At 53.1% G+C, this 17,775-nt stretch overlaps 2 protein-coding genes across 6 annotated transcripts; one reads left to right on the forward strand and one right to left on the reverse strand.

Annotated features, from left to right (window-relative positions):
• Window positions 1-2: 2 nt before the first annotated feature.
• Window positions 3-8,589, forward strand: Tmem147 (transmembrane protein 147). Of its 5 annotated transcripts, XR_010048774.1 has the most exons (10): window positions 3-223; window positions 296-365; window positions 896-955; window positions 1,040-1,176; window positions 1,313-1,397; window positions 1,507-1,665; window positions 4,420-4,492; window positions 4,817-4,935; window positions 6,747-6,823; window positions 7,788-8,589. XR_010048774.1 is itself a non-coding variant. In XM_003466642.5 (7 exons), exons 1-7 carry the CDS (start codon window positions 147-149, stop codon window positions 1,832-1,834), a joined length of 675 nt encoding a protein of 224 aa, XP_003466690.1. In that variant the 5' UTR covers window positions 5-146; the 3' UTR covers window positions 1,835-1,910. The 5 variants fall into 5 exon arrangements, 1 of the variants encoding a protein (XP_003466690.1); XR_010048772.1 differs by having other exon boundaries at window positions 4,817-6,823; XR_010048773.1 differs by having other exon boundaries at window positions 6,747-8,589.
• Atp4a (ATPase H+/K+ transporting subunit alpha) lies at window positions 4,455-16,731 on the reverse strand. The gene is made up of 22 exons (XM_063254051.1): window positions 16,687-16,731; window positions 16,491-16,631; window positions 16,337-16,396; window positions 15,778-15,981; window positions 14,539-14,652; window positions 14,065-14,317; window positions 13,525-13,793; window positions 12,770-12,968; window positions 12,347-12,456; window positions 12,134-12,268; window positions 11,541-11,733; window positions 10,781-10,956; window positions 9,696-9,832; window positions 9,464-9,614; window positions 9,219-9,387; window positions 8,978-9,132; window positions 7,679-7,802; window positions 7,088-7,233; window positions 5,732-5,865; window positions 5,243-5,344; window positions 5,059-5,150; window positions 4,455-4,874 (listed from the first exon to the last, which is right to left on the reverse strand). The coding sequence occupies exons 1-22, from the start codon at window positions 16,729-16,731 to the stop codon at window positions 4,846-4,848; spliced, it is 3,138 nt and encodes a 1,045-aa protein (XP_063110121.1). The 3' UTR covers window positions 4,455-4,845.
• Between the last annotated feature and the right edge of the window lie 1,044 nt (window positions 16,732-17,775).

The following is a 17,775-nucleotide window of genomic DNA, read 5'->3' on the forward strand; positions in this document are numbered from 1 at the left end:
CGGCTCCCAGAAGGCCGCGCTCCAGCGGGGCTAGTCAGGTGGGCGCCAGGCCCCAGCCTGGCAAGAGTGGCGGCGGAACCGAACACCCGCTCCCGGAACCCCCGGCCTCGCTATTCCCGCGCCGGCGGGACGGGGCTGCCGCCGTCATGACCCTGTTCCACTTTGGGAACTGCTTCGCCCTGGCTTACTTTCCCTATTTCATCACGTACAAGTGCAGCGGCCTGTGAGTGCGGGATGGGCGCGGGGCGGAGAGGGCGCGGGGTCTAGGTCGACCCTTCACCGCCCGCTTCTCCAGGTCTGAATACAACGCCTTCTGGAAATGCGTCCAAGCCGGGGTCACCTACCTCTTCGTGCAGCTGTGCAAGGTGAGGGCCGCCTGGAACCCACGTGTCTGGCCCCGGGCTCTCTGGACCCTGAGACCTGGTGGTCCAGCTATCCTCCACTGTGGGACTGCTGTCAGGACTCTGCGTGAGGACCATTTCTTTTTGCTTAAGAGGACAGACTAAAAGGAAGGGAACTCAAGCCGAGATCTCAAAGCAACTTTTTCTTAGCACTTTTAGTGAAACTGAATGTCACTAGTACGGTTCGCTAAAAGGTGTTTTGTTTTGATATAATTTAGACTGTAACCCCGAGGGTTGCTGCACTGTGCTAACACAGCCCAAGCAGCCACACCCAACACCTCTGGACCTCATTCAGATTCCCCTATGACTTCCAGCCCTTCAGGGAGCAAGGAACTTAACCTGGTTATCGCCCCCAGTTCAGTGATCTTACTACCCTCTCCCAGAAGGAGCCCAAAAACCAATATCCTGCTCTCCACATATACCCTAACTTCCCACAAAACCCACATGAGTTATGCCCCTCACCTTAAGATGACCTTTCTGCCCTCTGCTCTCAGATGCTGTTCTTGGCCACTTTCTTCCCTACCTGGGAAGGCGGCATCTATGACTTCATTGGGGTGAGTAGGGTGAAGAAGGGGCAGGGGGTGCAGGAGTGGAACTGGCAGCCTCTGTGTTTACTCCGGCTTCACTCTGACCCACAGGAGTTCATGAAGGCCAGCGTGGATATGGCAGACCTGATAGGCCTAAACCTTGTCATGTCCAGGAATGCCGGCAAGGGCGAGTACAAGATCATGGTTGCTGCCTTGGGCTGGGCCACGGCTGAGCTCATTATGTCCCGGTGTGTGCAGCAGCCTGGGTCCCAGATCTTGAGAAAGGACGCTTGGGTTCCACAGGGGTGCTGGAGCATAGGGGCACAGAGTCTAAGTTTTCAGGGTGTCTGGGTACCAGAGAAACTCTTCCTTTGCCTTCCTCAGCTGCATCCCTCTCTGGGTCGGAGCCCGAGGCATTGAGTTTGACTGGAAATACATCCAGATGAGCATTGACTCCAATATCAGTCTGGTATGCAGTCCTGCTCTCCCCGCCATAGATATACACATGCCTCTTTGCTGGTGACCATATTTTCCCCCAGGGTTCAGTTCTGACTTCTTGCCTCCCTCCCTCCCTCCAGGTCCATTACATCGTTGCATCCGCCCAGGTCTGGATGATAACTCGTTATGACCTGTACCACACTTTCCGGCCAGCTGTCCTCCTATTGATGTTCCTTAGTGTCTACAAGGCCTTTGTCATGGAGTGAGCTGGGTGGGGTATGCGGTGGGTCCAAACAAGGGTAGGTTTTCTATTCTGCTTCCCTCACTGTGATGTTTTCCCACAGGACCATCGTCCACCTCTGCTCCTTGGGCAGCTGGACAGCACTGCTGGCCCGAGCAGTAGTAACAGGGCTGCTGGCCCTCAGCACCTTGGCCCTGTATGTTGCTGCTGTCAACGTGCACTCCTAGGCTTGGTGTCACAGACACTGGCATTCATTTTCCCTGCTTCTCTCCAGGTTTTAGTGAAATAAACAGTATTTGGAAAGTTGTCTCTGCCTCCATTTCTCTCTCAGGCACTGTACCCTGCCCACCCTTATTCTGGCTTGCTAACCAGTCTGCTGTGCTGTACTGACTTCTCCTCTGCTCCTCAAGCAGTTCCTTGGACTTCTCGTTTTCCTGTGGTGGACTGAAGGTAGATGATCTTTGAACAGCACCAGAAGCCAGGGAACAGATTTGGGGAGCAACAATACAAGAGAAGGCTCTTAGGGGTTCCTTCTCACAGCTTCAACTGGGCCTTTCCCTGGCTTGTTACCTGCATGACTGCCAGCATCAGCTTTCCCCTCTGACCGTCCTCTATTTGGCAGCCTCTGTTTGAAACCTATTACATCACCCTTCCTTGCTTACAGCTATTTGTAGCTACTTACTGTGTGGAAGGTGGTGACCTCTGTTTTTGCCATTGATTTCTTAGCTTTTCCGAGATGATTTGCTCATTCATACCCTTAACATCATTCAAACCATGAGGCCATTGTGAAGGAGAGTGGAATGGAGTATAGATTTGATTCTTAGCTTCTTAGTGTTGATTCAGGTCTGTGGCCTTCCAGTCAAACTTTGGCTTAAGTTTTCTCAAGATGGAGTACAGCTCAGCCAGATAAAGAGTATTATTAGAGCCCAGCTTCTTGGACACTGGCCTGGATACTACCTTCTACCGCCACTGTCACCTCTCTTCCTTGGTCCCTCGGTCCAGCTCTTTGTCTGCTTGGTCTATCGGGCCAGCTTTGAATATCACACTTAAGTTTCACTTTAATGCAAGTCCTACCCTTAGGAAAGTTCTCAGCATCCTTGGTATTCCTAATGAGACGCTTAGGACATGAGATAGGACAGTGGCCCCCTCCTGCCAGGCTGTCATGGTCCTCCATGTTTTCTAACTCAAGTGCTAGGAAAAATCAGCTCTGCTGTGACAGTCTTGGTGTTCTCAGGTGGGGAAGCCACTACTTATATCAGCACCCTGAGTGAATACCACCCACAGGTGTCTTGGGAGCTGGGCATGCTTAGCTACCCCAGTTTTGGTGGAGAAAGATTGGTGGGGCACACTCCAGCCCCTCTAGAGAGAGAGAGTGGAGTCAGTTTCACATCTCCCATCTCGTGACCTATCTAGCTTTTATGCATATTGGGACAAGAGGGTTGCAGAAATGGCCAGCTGTCTGAATAATACCATCTCACATGGGCTCAGGGAGAGAAGCTAGAGAGGTTAAGGCTGTGGTGTGGGGAGCACAGACAGACCAGAATGATCAGGGCTATGACTGATGCCTGGGCAGCGGTAGACTGTGATGAACAAGGCAATGGTGAAGGGAAACAAGCTTTATGGGGACACAGGAGCAGTCCAACCCAGCCAGAGAAGGTTGAGGAGGAGTTGGTTGTATGAGCTGAGACCCAAAAATTGAGTTTAGTGGAATAAGGTAGATGCAAAGTCTGGAGATCAGAGCGCCTGGCTTTCTGGGGGGCATAAGAACTGGGGTCTTGTGAAAAGTTAGCAGGGGCCAGAGCAGAGAAGAGTCTGAAGACTGGTTGTGGAGTTATCAAGACAATGGGGAACCATGGAGAGTTGTAGGCAGGGGAAGGACAGGGTCAAACATGGACTTTGGAAGCTCTTGTGTGGAGTAGACAGAAGCCAGGATGCCAAGATAGATGTCAGATGCCAAATCTGAGAGGTGGTGGTGGTCAGTGGGCTTTTATTCATCAGCAGGAGGCACAGTGGGGAAATGATGATTTTGTTAAGAAGCAACAAAAAGGAGTCCAGGGAGGTACAAGCTTGAAGCTTGGAAGCTCTCTGAGGATCCCCATGTTGCCTGGGGAGAAGAATCCATACTGATGGGGCCGTGGTGCTATCAGTGAGATTGACAGTGGGTAGGAAAGGGTTTAGGAAACGATGGAAAGGCCAGTGTGGGTCACCTCAGATCTAGCATGGGACATTGAGGACAGATCTGAGCATCACTGCAGAATCACAGCTCAACTGTTGGGATCAGATGTGGGGAAGAGGAAGGAGAAACTTAGGGCCCAATAAGAAAACTAATGAAGGGATGAGACACAAGAGCACTGGGGAAAGAAGTGGCCACGGGTGGGAGCGGGGGCAACTCCAGCAGTTGGAGAGTTAGCTCTGCAGAGGGGCATGGAGATAATTCCAGGAGTCACTCAAAACTGATCACTGCAGGGCCAAAGGAGTGAATAAGCAGGCGCAGCGTGCAGGGCCCTATGAAGGGTGGGGACATATGTCCTTGATGTGGAGCAGATTTTGGCCCCCGTGTTAGGGAGCTTCCAGGAAAGAGAAGAGGTGCTGAGAACTGAAAGCCACTGCAAAGCAGAGGGGAGTGGAGAAAGGCCGGGCTGTGGGAGACATCTATAGATACACCCCTGCTGTTGCTGACATTCTGTAAGCCTCGGCAAGGAAGTGGGAATCCACCTTCCTAAGGAAGATTTACTGAATGCCTATTATATGCTAGGTTGTGGGAAAGGCCCTGGAGATGCTGCAGGCTAAATAAATTGTCCCTGTATTGTAGGACGGTAGAGAGCAATGGTGCTGATGGAAGAGCCTTCAGACCGCACTTGGCACTAAATAAATGTACAGTCAAGGTAAGACGGTTTTATTACTGTAAGGTAGAGCATGAGTGTGTTTTTATTGAAGAGCCTATGGCAGCTCCTTTCCAGACTGGAGCCCTAAGGATGGACCCACCTCCCCAGGAGCTGCCAGCTGTCTGTCAAAACCCCCACTGCCACACTAGAGCACTGTGCCAGCCACTGCTGCTCCAGGAGTTAGGGATTAGAGATGGGGAGGAGTAGGGGGAGGGTTCCTCCAAGGTTGGGACACTGTGGGCTACAGAAGCAAACAGGAGGGGCTGGGGCTCCATTATGCCACCCAGAGGTTCTCATCAGCCCTGTCCCTCCTGCTTTCCACAGAAGCAGAATGTGCAGAAGCCAACCGTCCTCTAGTAGTAAAGTTCCTGGTCCCACCAGCCTAGGGAAGAGAAAAGAAGGAGCTGAGTGCTGGGCAGATGCTGGTCGGGAGGAACTCGGAGGTAAGGGACAGTGGCAGTTTGATACGGCGGCATCAAGAGCTTGGTGGTCAAGTGCTGAGGACCAAAGCTGAGGGCAGCTGCTTTGAGGACATTTGGCCCCATATCCCCAGTCTCCATACTCACTCCCTGGACAACAGCGAACTCCAAGTTTCCGGATTTCATCATAGACAAAGATGAGGAGGCCATAGGGCATGGGAACCAGCCACCACTGGAACCTGTAGGCACAGGCAAAATGGCAAGGTGAAGTCTGTCCCCAAACCTGTGTCCCCTGATGCTCATCCCTCTGCCTGCACCTCATGGCCCTCACCGAATGGGCATGAAGTTGAAGATGTTGGGCATTCCAGGGCAGTAGCACAGGAAGCAGCCAATGCAGACCTGGAACACAATGGCAATCACCAGGATCCTGTTCCTGCAGGCAAGGGAGGATGGGACAAGTTCAGAATACAGATTTGGGACAAAGACAGGCTAGATAGAAAGCAGAGCACTGGGTTAAAGCAGGTCGGATTTTGACAGTATGTAGGGAGATGTTCTAAACCTAGCCATCAGAGTGTCCATGCCTCTCTATAGCAGGAACCAGCCTGCTCCTTGTCACCTGACAGTGGCTAAAACATGGAAAGCCAGTGGGAGCCCCACAGGGGAGGAACTGGCCGGCTAGAAAGGCTGTGTATTGGTAGATTAGCCCCTGGAATGCTGCATGGTATTTGCTGGCTGAGTGAGCCCTGGTCAGGACCTGATAGGAGTTGGGACCAGCTATTAGAGGGCAGGGTGGGACAGAGCTGGGGCCAGATGTGGACACCTGAAGAAGCCTTGCTGGAAAGCAGAGAGACGGCGCGTCTTGCGGATGAGTACGTCGGCTATCTGGCACATCTCGATGCTGATGAAGAACACGGTATAGCAAGTATATTGCTGATACAGGCGCTGGCTGAATGTCTGTGGACCAGAAAGGGACAACGGGAGCCTCAGCTCAATACAGGGCCTCTCCAGGCACCAGGCACTAAACTCTCTGGCTATGATCCCCTAAAAGCTCCCTCCCCTTCACATGAGTCAACTTGGGGAAGAGGAAAGCAGCACTGGCAGAACCCCAGAGTCTAACAGAGCTTGGAGAACCTCACCTGGGCACAAAGTAGGTTGGGTCAACCTGCTTGCACACTGAAAGTGAGAAGCAAAAATTCCCAGGCACTCAAAAGTAAAGGCCCAGGGAAAAGGGAATTGGAATCCTGAGGCAGGACTCCAGCAGCCAGGCAGATGGCAAGATGGGCCAGGTGGGCCTCTGGGAATGGAGGGCATGTGCCCACTTGAAGGGGCAGCGGCTCCAGTCCTTCCTTCAGCACAGCTCATGTTAATAGCACCTAAGTGACTGTGCCCCAGCAACAAGTGTTATCATGAGTATCCTACCCCATCTTCCCAGCAACCCTGTGCAGGAGATTGGTGGAGTTTGGACTGTAGCATGCACCAGATGTCCCCAAGGGCGTGAGGTTCCCAAAGGACTTTCAGGGGGTTTCTGACCCCAGAGGTCTGGGGCAGGGCCTGAGAATGTATTTAACATGAGTTTCTCATGACTCAGATACTGCTGCCCCAGGAACAAACAAAACCACTGAGGCAGACATTAGTATTCTCCCCATCTTGCAGGCGAATAAGCTGAGGCACAGAGAGGAAAGGTGAGTTGCTTAGGGACACAGAGATTGTGGGGAGAAATACCAGCCCATGAACCTAGGCAGTCTGACTTCCAGGTCTACACTCTCATCTATGATAGTAGATGATTAAGAGGAAAATCCTGATATGTAATCTGTTACTCTAAACCCTTTTACCAGCTGCATCCAGCCTAACTGTTCCAAACCTTCACTGAAATGGGCCACACACTGCAAAACTGAGGGGTGCTGTAAGGAAGGTAAGAGAAGGGTGTTGACCCCTTCCCCCCCCAAGATGACGTGCTCCCACCAGGGCAGGGACAGGACCCATCTGCAGTGTGAGGGTCAGACGTAGGGCCAGAGACAGTGTGGAAAGGCCCCTGACCCTAGAACTGGCAGTATGGTGCCCAGTATGCCCTGGCTGAGCTCAGTCCCACATGAGGCAGTGAGCGAGCGACACATGAAGTGGGGAGCACTGGACACCAGGGCACGGGGATGTGGGAGGGACTGGGGCAGGGCCTCACCCACTCCTGGCCATAGCTGTCCTGAAGATCTTGTAGGTGATGGTCCTCCCACTGCGGCCGCAGCCCCACACACAGCAGAGGGAACCAACCCTCCTGGGCCATGGCCGTGAAGTAGTCAGTGAAGCCAGCAAATGACTGGATGGCACCTGAGAGAGAGACAAGAAGACACATGGAGGGACAGGGACAGAGATGAAGGAATAGCAGGGTCACCGAAAGTCACGGTCAGAGATACTCAAAGAAGGCTCAGGAAATGGAGCCAGGGACACAGAAGCAGCCATGGACACAGAAAGACAAAAGAGCCCCAGGAGAGATTGGTAGGCACACCAGGGAGAGAGGTACAGAGAAAGAAGCACAGGAAGACAGATGGGGACAAAGTGGGGAGAGACACATGCAGAAAACGTCCAAAAGACCATGAGACCAGACACCATGAGTACCAGAGTGACCACCACAGACAGAAAAACTGAAATCCAAGATCAAGCAACACCCCAAGATCCAGGGAAGCCAGAGCCCACACCCTATGGTCCTATTGGGGAGCTCCAGGCAAAAGGCCACCCTGCTAAACAGCCCCACCTCCTAGCCCTTGGCACTCACCGATCTGGAAGTAGGAATAGGCCGCCAGGGGTTCATTGACCAACCGGTCACGCTTTGGGTTCCGTGGGCGCAGGTGCATGATGTCACTCTCGGCCTTCTCATATGCCAGGGACACAGAGGGAAACTGGCCAGAAGCAGAAAGAACCAAAGGACTGAGGGTTTGCCTGGGTCTGTGACCCCAAGGATCTGGAGTCATCCCAACTCTCAACCTTTGGGCAAGAGCAGGACTGGCAGGATTTGTAGTGAGCACACCTGTGGGACAACCTGGGTCCAGCTCCCCTGTGGGTATGTCAGTGTGTCTGTCACAAGTGTGGCTGTGTGTGTCTCCATGAGAATATCTGCTGTTAGGACTGTCCTTCATCTGGATTACCCACTCCCCCCCCCAACTTCCTCCTCTCTCTCTCTCTCTCTCTCTCTCTCTCTCTCTCTCTCTCTCTCTCTCTCTCTCTGTCGTTTTATCCTCTGGTCTCTAGGCCACTCCAGTCTGGGCTTCTCTGCTTCTTTTGTTTTTCTGGTCCCTTACTGTATTTCTTTTGTCCCTGTCTCTAGTTTCTTTCTCTGTGATTGTGTCTCTCTGTGTCCCTATCTCCATACCTCTTTGTCACTGTCTCTTTTTTCTTCACTCTCCCAGTGACCATGTTCACTCCCTCCCAACTGCTTGTGACACCAGAGAGGTACCAGCATGTGGTAAGCAAGGGCACAGGCCCTGGGACATCTAACTGCCTGTTAGCTATGTTACCTGAAGCAAGCCATTTAACCCATCTCTATCTCAATGAGTGCATCAGTAAAACAGGGAGGATAATAATAAAACCCAGGCATAGGATAGCTATTAGGACATTGGCTATATTAGTTAGGCTCTGACCAAAGTGAGCACTGTATCAATGTCTTTGAATAAACACCTATCAACATGACCAGGCAGCAGGCTACATTGTGGGCTGTATCTGTGGCTGCTTTCTGTCTATCTACCTTGGGACCTGAGGGTGTCTGTTTGTCCATGTCTGTTGAGGGATATCCATCTGTGATTCTCATCTGGCCAGATCTCTGTGTCTGTTAACATCTCTGTCCACATATAAACTGCCTGTATCCACAGGTCTGTCCATGCCTATGATATCTATGATGCCTACCTGTGTGCCCATTTTTAGTTGGCTCTTGTTACATATTCCTGTGTTGTCTGTGTCTACCCAAGAACATGTATGCTAGCCTCAGTCTATCATGTCTGCTGTGGGCATAGTTCACTGGGCACCCTGTGTGTGAATGCACACATGTGTGTACGTGGGGGGGCGAGGGCTGCAGACTCACAATGTCAGTGCAGAGCTCTATGAAGAGGATGGTGATGCACCCAAGGGGCAGGGGCACGCTGACAGTGATATAAATGAGGTAGGGAGTGAGTTCCGGAATGTTCTTGGTCAGTGTGTAGGCGATGGACTTCTTCAGATTGTCAAAGATCAGTCGGCCTGTGGGGATACAGGGGACACCTCAGTCCTTCACAGCCCACTTCCTCCTGTGCCACAGAACTTCCTTTTCCCCAGGCTGACCAGACCTTGCTCCACGCCTGTCACGATGGAGGCAAAGTTGTCATCCAGCAGGATCATGTCAGCTGCATTTTTAGCAGCATCTGAGCCAGCAATGCCCATGGCCACACCAATGTCTGCCTTCTTCAGGGCTGGGGAATCATTCACACCATCCCCTGTCACAGCCACAATTGCGCCCTGCAGGCAGTGAGAGGAGGTGGTCAGCGAAATGCCAGCCCAGGGCCCACCGGCCCACACTCCAGAGCAATCTTACCAGTCGCTGGCAGCTTTCCACAATCACCAGCTTCTGCTGGGGACTGGTGCGAGCAAACACCATCTCGGGGTGCGTGCGCAGGGCCTCCACCAGCTCTGATGGATCCATGTCCTTCAGCTGCATGCCATTGATCACACAGGCACGGGCATCCCTGGGAGGGGCAAAAGAGCCTCGTGGGGCCTCAGTCTGTGTGGGGTGCAGGGAAACCATGGAGAGGCCAGAGGGGGCTTACTTCCGATTGACCTGGTCCACAGGCATGCGGAGGCGGGCAGCGATGTCCTCTACTGTTTCGCTGCCTTCTGAAATGATGCCCACACTGGCTGCAATGGCCTTGGCTGTGATGGGATGGTCACCTGTAACCATGATCACCTGTGGGGGACCAGTGGACCCTTGACTACTCCATGTTAACCCAGTTTCCCAGTCCTCCCTAATAGACATGTGCTTATACACTTAGTCATTTGTTCAACCAAGTATGACCACCTGCTGTGTGGCTGGAAAAAAACACAAAATCCCCAGTTCTCATAGAGCTGATACTGTCTGGGCAACAGAAATAGATAGATAAATGAATCATAGAGGGAGAGAGGAAATTAAGCTCACTGAAAGAAGTTAATTTTGCCTAAGGAGGGCCTCATGGAGAAGGTGACATTTGTGCAGAGACCCAAAAGGGAGGGAGGGAGTTGGCCACATGGAAATTGAGGAAAGTGCATTTTTGGCAGAGGGACAGCCAGTGCAAAGGCCCTGAGGAAAAAACATGCTTGAAGTGTTGAGTGCTAGGGAAAAGAGCATGAAAGGAGAGGATGACCAAGCATTTAAGACTAAGGAATGCATTTAGAAAGGTAACATATGGTTAGATCTTTAGAGCCTTAAAGACTACAAGAGGGGTTTGGGAGTTGCTTGCTTAGCGTTGGCTCCCCTAACCTTGATTTGTCTTTTGGGAACCATCTCTGTTCCCCAAGCCATTGTTTGAAGTGAGGTCATTGATCCAGACTGGGCAAAGTAATGCCCAGCAACTGTGACTGGTGAGCACGTGACCCAACCAAGGCGTGATGTAAGTTAAAGCTGTCTGGGGGTAGAAGTGGGGGTGGGGGGGCCATCTTTGCTGTCCCTAATTGAGGAACAACTTGAGAGTAAAGCCAGTGGAGAAAAAAAGCAGAGCTGAGACATAAAGTCAATGTTCTAAAGACACCAAGAACTTATCTGAACTTATCTGAAGCCCTAGAACTTTTCAGTATCATGCACTAATGTATTTTGGGTCAAACTACTTCCAGCTGGGTTTCTAGCACAGGTTCTTGGCCGTCCCCTCCCCAACAGACATACCCGAATGCCTGCTGTGCGGCACTTGAGCACAGCATCAGGGACAGTGGCCCTTGGCGGGTCAATCATAGATACGAGTCCTGCAAAGCACAGGCCACTACTTGGAAAGTTCATGGCCTCCACATCGAAGGCATAGCCAGGCGGGTAGTCCTTCTCGTTCAGGAAGAGCTGGCAGAAGCCTGGCCAGAAAACGGAAATAAGAGTCTGAGCAGACCTCACTCCAGAAAGGCTGGGCATAGTAAAATAGCCAGGTCCCCTACATCAATCAGGTGCCCAACACATCAACCAAATCCATTCTCACAACCACCCTACGAGTGCATCCCCATCTCACAGGTGTGAAAACTGAGGCTTAGAAAGGGAACATTTCTTGCTGAAGATCACAAAGCAAGTAAGATCATAAAGACCTAGGTCTGTACCTTCCAGGGTAGAGGCAAAGACTAGGGAAATTTAAGAGATCAAAACAGTTGAGATCAACTGGTCAAGACAAGGGTTTGGAAGCATGTAGAGTTGAGGCAGGGACTCAGGGAAAGGAGAGGATCAAGAGGAGGACAAAGTAAGGTGGTAGTGAGCACCAAGGCTGGGGAAAATCAAGGAGTCCTACGGATGTGGATGGTCAGGATGAAGGCAAGAGGAGACCAAGAGAGACCAAGTGTGTGTGTGGCTGGAGCAGGTCAGCTGCCGCTGGGCTGAGAAAGGACGCTCCTCCCTGCACACCGGGTCAGCCCCCCACCCTCCACCCCCGCACCGCTCAGGGTGGCCTCACCGAGCACGCGCTCGCCTAGGCCTCCCAGGCTGAGGTAAGCAGTCTGGAAAGCCTCACGCCACTGCTCGTCCAGCGGCAACTCCTGGCCCTTGATGAGGATGGAGCTGCAGCGCTCCAGCACGCGCTCGGGGGCGCCCTTCATCACCAGCAGGTGCCGAGGATCGCGCGGGTCCTCCAGAGTGTGGATGGACAGCTGTAGGAAGAGGCAGTGGGTGGAGGAGAGTGGGGTGGGGCCACGGGTGGCGGGGACGGGGTCCGAAAGAGTCTAGGGAGGCCTCGGGTGCTGGGCAGGTGTGTTGGGCAGGTCGTTAGTAGAAGCTGAAGGCCCAGCCGAAGGACTAGACGCCGGGTCAGGGTCCTGGGCGCAAGGAATGGACAGAATCAGGGAGCAGATTAGGCTGGGGCAGGAACTGACAGTGAGCCGGGGTCCTCGCTCTAGAGGCCGGAGGTGGGGCTTGCATGTGGGCGAAGAAGAGAGGGCATGGGGATGGCCAGGAAGTGGTAGGGGGCAAAGCCCCGCCTGTAGCGGTGTGGCCGTGTGGCCGAAGGTGGGTGGGTGGAGTCTTTCGAGGCCGGCTGCTCTGGCTGCACACCTGAAACTTGTTGGTGGAGTTGAAGGGGATCTCGCAGACTTTGGGGAAGCGGTCACGGTAGCCCATGGCGTTGCCCAGGGTCAGCTCTGAGAACTTGAGCAGTGCAGTCTCGGACGCATCTCCGATCACGATGCGCTGGAAACAAGGCCCGACGTCAGGGTCTTACCCGGCTTCACCAGGCTCCTGACACCCCCAAGTCCCCCACTTGCTCACCTTGGGCACTGGTACTGCATCCTGGCCGGACTTAAAAGCTGCTCGGTTGCACAGGGTGAGCACGCGGCACAGAGCCCGCCATGTCTCCGAGGACTGGTCAAACGTCTGCCCTGAAGACCAGGCACCCAGGCTAGGGCCGCAGGGAGAGGGACCCCCAGCCCAGATCGAGCCCCTACCCCTGCGTTCAGGTTGGAGTCCCCACCCCAGGCCTGAGTGGGACTCAATTCCTCCCCCTACCACAGGATGAAGCGTTCTCTCCAGACTCAATTTTGAGTCTCCTGATTCAGGACATAGAATCCTTTTGTGGGTCTGGAGCTGAGTCACCTCTGAGGAGGTCGATAACACAAAGCCTCCCCAGGCTGCCTCAGAGCTCCACCATCGAGGGCATCCTGCTGCAGCCCCAGTCTTTTCTTAGCTCAGTACCTGACTGGTCTTCAGTAGTGTCTGCTGTGTGAATGTGATTGTCAAACCACAGATGCGACACCGTCATGCGGTTCTGAGTGAGGGTCCCCGTCTTGTCCGAGCAGATCACAGAGGTGGAGCCCAGAGTCTCCACAGCCTCCAGGTTTTTGACCACACAGTTCTTACTAGCCAGCCGCTTGGCTGTCAGAGACAAGCAGACCTGGAGGTGGGGTGCACAGGTGTGAGCAGCAGACCCTGCTTCTAGACCCACTTCCCCCCTCTCACCCCAAGGAGTAGGGAGCCTTATCCCAGCTACGGCACTTCAACTGCAACATTCTTCTGCCAAACAAAAGCCTTTGTCCAACCTGCACTTTCTCCTAGGGATGCCTTCTCCTCCCTGCCCAGATACCCTCTGCTGTCTCAACTGAGGTTCTGTTATCAGCACAATCAAATGGCAAAAGAACCCCCTGGCCCTCCCCTAACCAGGCCTCCAACTGGGTGGGGTCAAAAGCCTGGACGCATGCTGCCTGCCCACGCTGGACCTCAACTTTCTCTGGTCTAGGACCCTGCCTGTGCAGCTCTCATATGTGGCACAAGACATGACCAAGAGAAGCTTGGTGAGTGCTGGATGGATGGGCAGAAGAATGGATGAATGGGGAAGGTGGAGGATAGAGGAGGAGGAAAGTAAATGGATGGATGGACAGGTAGGGAGGTGAAGAGTCCACATCAGGATGAACAGACAAACAGAAGTACTCCCATCTATCCCCCCCACTCACTGTGACAGTGGCCAGTAGCCCCTCAGGCACATAGGCCACCACAATGGCCATGAAGAAGACCATGGCCCGCAGGAAGGTGTAACCAATGCACATGGCTACAATAAAAAATGTGGCCCCAAAGAGAATGGCCAGGCCTGCGATGATGTCCACAAAATGTTCAATCTCAATAGCAATGGGCGTCTTCTCATTTTCCACTCCTGAAGCCAGAGATGCAATGCGTCCGATGATGGTGCGGTCACCTGTGTTCACCACCAGCCCCTGGGCTGTGCCTGCAGTGGGGACAGGAGGGCGGCTCAGGGGAGTGGGCAGCTAAACCGAACATGTTTAGCAGTGTGCACTGGAGGGGCAGTCACCGAAGGCACTGGAGGCAGTTTGACATGGGAAAAAGGTACAGTGGCGGAGAATAGTGTGCTCTGGAGAGGTAGCAATCATGTGGGATGAGGTGGCACAGAACATAGCAGAACAAGGTGCAGTGGGGGTCATAATGAGAAGTGGGAGGCATTGTGGTTAGTGGGGATGGCAGGCAGGGGCTTCACAGACCCTCAAGGCACATGGTGGAGAAGAAGGCGATGTTGCGCGTCTCCAGGGGGCTCTCATGTGTACACTCAGGCGAGCGGGTCTGTGGCTCAGACTCTCCTGTGAGCGAAGAGTTGTCCACCTTGCAGCCCTGGGCTGACAGGATGCGGATGTCCGCAGGCACACGGTCCCCACCTTTCATCTCCACCAGGTCACCCACCACAAGCTGATCTGCATTGATCTGGAACTTGTCTCCATCTCGGATCACTGTAGCTTGCTGTGGAGCAGGGGCAGCAGAGTAGAGCAGGGCAGGGGTGAGGGTGGTCTTTGCTGAGCTTAATGGGAGTGGGAGTGGGAGGTGAAAGATGGGGAGAGATGGAGGCCATGGATGAGGGCAAGTTGGACTTGATGGGAAGGACTGTGGGGAGATGTCAAGAAGCCCATCTGGGTATGGTTGGAGGCTCTGCAACCTTAAGAAGTCAGAAGCTAGGGACCCACCTGAGGCACAAGGTTCTTGAAGCTAGCAATGATGTTGGTGCTCTTGAACTCCTGATAGTAACCAAAGCAGCCAGTGACCACAACCACGGCAATGAGGGCCAGCGCCAGGTATAGCTGTGGGAAGAGGCGGCTGGAGTTCTGTCCAGAGGCTGAAAGCTCTCTACTGGAGGCCACCAGCCTGCTTTCCGGCCTCCTTTGTCCTTAGGTCTCCTCTGTGATACTCCCTGTTCTGCTGGGAAGTGTCATGTACTATTCCCTGTGGCCGGACCCTCATCTTTGTTCTGTGTATCCCACATTCGTTGCCCTGGTGTACCTTATTCCATATTCCTTGCTCCTGAATCAGGGATCTCCCATGTCACCACGTCCTGTGACCTAAGCCCCATGTCACTATGTTTCTTGTCTTGTGGATTCCCTTTTCCTGTGTCTTCCAAGTCTCACATTCCCCACATCCACCTAAGCCTCCTGTGTTCCCATGACTTATATTCTGTGTGTGTCAAATTTCATATTCTGTGTTTTCCATAATCTGTCTGTGGCCTTCTGTCCCTGTGGTTACTAGTTCTGTGTCCTTGCCTCCCCATTGCCATGCGTGTATGCTGCAGACATTATGCTTCATGTTCTGTGTCCTCCATGAGCAGTGCCCAATGTCCTCCCCCATATTACCTGTCCTATGCCTTTTCAAGCCCCTGTTCAATGTAACACATGTCCTCAAGTCCCCATGTCCTTTATTCTGACCCTATCACATACCCAGTGTCACCTGGCCCTGAATTTCCTCCATCTCTGTGCTTCTGTAATGGTCATTTGTCCCTGTGTGCTGTGTCTTGTGTCCTTTATATCCTGTGCCTCAGTGTCCCATATCTGAGTCCCTTTTTCCCCCGGGCTGTGTCCTTGGTCTGTCCTTTGTCCTCATGTCCTCTGTTTGAAAAGCCTCATATCTTACACATTGTATTTCCATATCTTTAAATGCCATGTTTGTTTCCTGCCACACAAGATTCATCCTTTATGTCCTTGTATCACCAATGACCTATGTCCTTGAGCCTGTCCCACATTCCAGTGTCCTCCACCCCCCAGGACCCATGTCTTAAAACAGTATCCCTATCCTCTATATCCCCATCTGACATCCTCTTGTCCTGAGTCCTAGGCTCAGTGTCCTCTATCATACAACAAATACAAATAGTAACATCAAATCCAATGTCCTTGGTCTCTATGTCCCATGTCTGCCCCGCAGCACCCACCACTCACATTATCATCAGTGGTGAGGTCATGCTCACTGGCCTGGATGGCAAAGGCAATGAGGCAGATGGCAGCAGCCACCCACATGAGGCATTGCAGACCTCCTGCCAGCTGCCGGGCAAACTTGACGTACTCTGGGGTGCCCTTCGGTGGCCTCAGCGCGTTGGGCCCATCCCGCAGCAGCAGCTCAGCTGCCAGGCTCGCAGAGAGGCCCTGGGGACAGAGGAGTGGGACATCATGGGGGCTAGAGGACTTTCTTCACCTTATTTTCCTTTCCTTTCTGCCTCTCCTGTCTGTCTTATTCTTAATTTCTGTCCCTCCATTCTGCCCTTTCCTCTCTCTCTCCTTTGTTCTCTCTTCTGGAGAGGCAGTGCTTCTCTTTCATGAGCTCTTTCTTCCTGTCTCTTGCCTATCTCAGCCCCACTGTCTGAGGTTCTGCTCTTTCTGATTCTTTTCACCTGCTTTTCTGTTTCTCTCTGGATTTGGCCCTCCAACACTTTTCTCTCCTTCTTCTCTCCTCCCTCCCCATCTTCCCCACTCTGTGCCCACCACTCCCAGCCCAGCTCACCTTGATGGCACTGGTCTGGTATTTCTGTTCCAGCTCAGCCACTGACAGCTGGTGGTCATTCTGTGGTGGGGAGCAGAGAACTTGCCTTCTGGCTCCCACCAGACACCATCCCTGCCCAACGCCTCTGCCCAGCCCCAGCCCGGCCCACGCTCACGAGCTCCATCTCCTTCTTCATGTTCTCCAGCTTCTCCTTCCTCTTGCCTCCCCCACCGCCTGCCTTCTTCTTGCTCATCTTGGCGGTCTTGTCCCCACCGGGCCCGGATCCCAGCTCAACCGAGTAGAGCTCATAATTCTCCTGGGAATGGGGTGGAGCAAGGGAGGCATCAGATGCCGCTGGGACCCCTTCCTACCCTCCAGCCTCCAACCCCCAGGCCCCCACGCACTGCCTTCCCCATGGTGCCTGGTACTCTGCCCTCCTCTGCCCAGACTGCCTGAGGTTTGGACTAGCCCTGATATACCCAGCGAGGGCAGGAGTGGAGCACAGCCAACTGATTGCAGCTGATTACAGAGCTCCTTGGGGTGACCTCCAGGCTTGGACAGCTCAGGGATTTCCTACCAGGCTGCAGATACCCCAAATCCCATGGCAACCTGCCACTCAGATCAGGACCCACTGGGGACAACCATAGCAACGCCACCAAGAAGAGCAAACAAGTGGTGCTCATTATGGGACGGGCTGTGTGCAAGTGTTTTCTGGTAATTTATTTAGCCTTCCAAGGATGCTTTGAGGCAAGGACTCCCTCTACAGATGAAGAAACTGAGGCTCAAAGGAGTCAAGTCACTTGCCCATGATCCCCAAGCTAGGACATGATAGAGTCAGGACTCAGAAGCGGGTCGGTGAACTGCAGTGTCAGCCGGTGGGTCATGTAGCACATGTCTGGTCACCTGTAGGAAGAGGGTGCTCGTAACAGTCTTCATAGCTGTTGTTTACTAAGGACTTATTATGGGCCAGACCTGCACTGTGCGATTTACTCAAATGGTCTCATTAGCTCCTCACAACAGCCTTGTAAAACTTATCTTCTTTTATGAGCCCTGTTATACAGATGAGGAAACTGAGGCCCAGACAGGATAAGGACTTTGTGTGACTAAGTATCAAGGGCAGGATTCTAGCCCAGGTTTGACCCCAGAGCCTAGCCTTTATATGATATCACTGAAGAGACAATGCAAACTTCACAGGAATAACGCCAAGTATGTATGTGCCATGTCCATATATACGTGACCTTTCATGTTCTTGCCACAAACCCTTGCAAGGGCAGCAACTCTATCAGTCCCATTGTGTGGAGGGAGAAACCAAGGCTCAGAGAGGTTCAAAGAGGGTCCCAGCAGCACTCTACCCTGTCCCCAGTCCAGCCCAGATGGAGGAACCAAAGTGCAGGATGGGAAAACAGTGTGCCCAAGACTGGTCTAAACTTGGTACCAGGAAGTGTGGGACCCTTCTTCAC

The sequence above is a fragment of the Cavia porcellus genome, unplaced genomic scaffold, assembly GCF_034190915.1.
Source record: "Cavia porcellus strain 051 isolate PalLab524CR breed Dunkin Hartley unplaced genomic scaffold, mCavPor4.1 scaffold_7, whole genome shotgun sequence".
Classification (NCBI taxonomy): domain Eukaryota; kingdom Metazoa; phylum Chordata; class Mammalia; order Rodentia; family Caviidae; genus Cavia; species Cavia porcellus.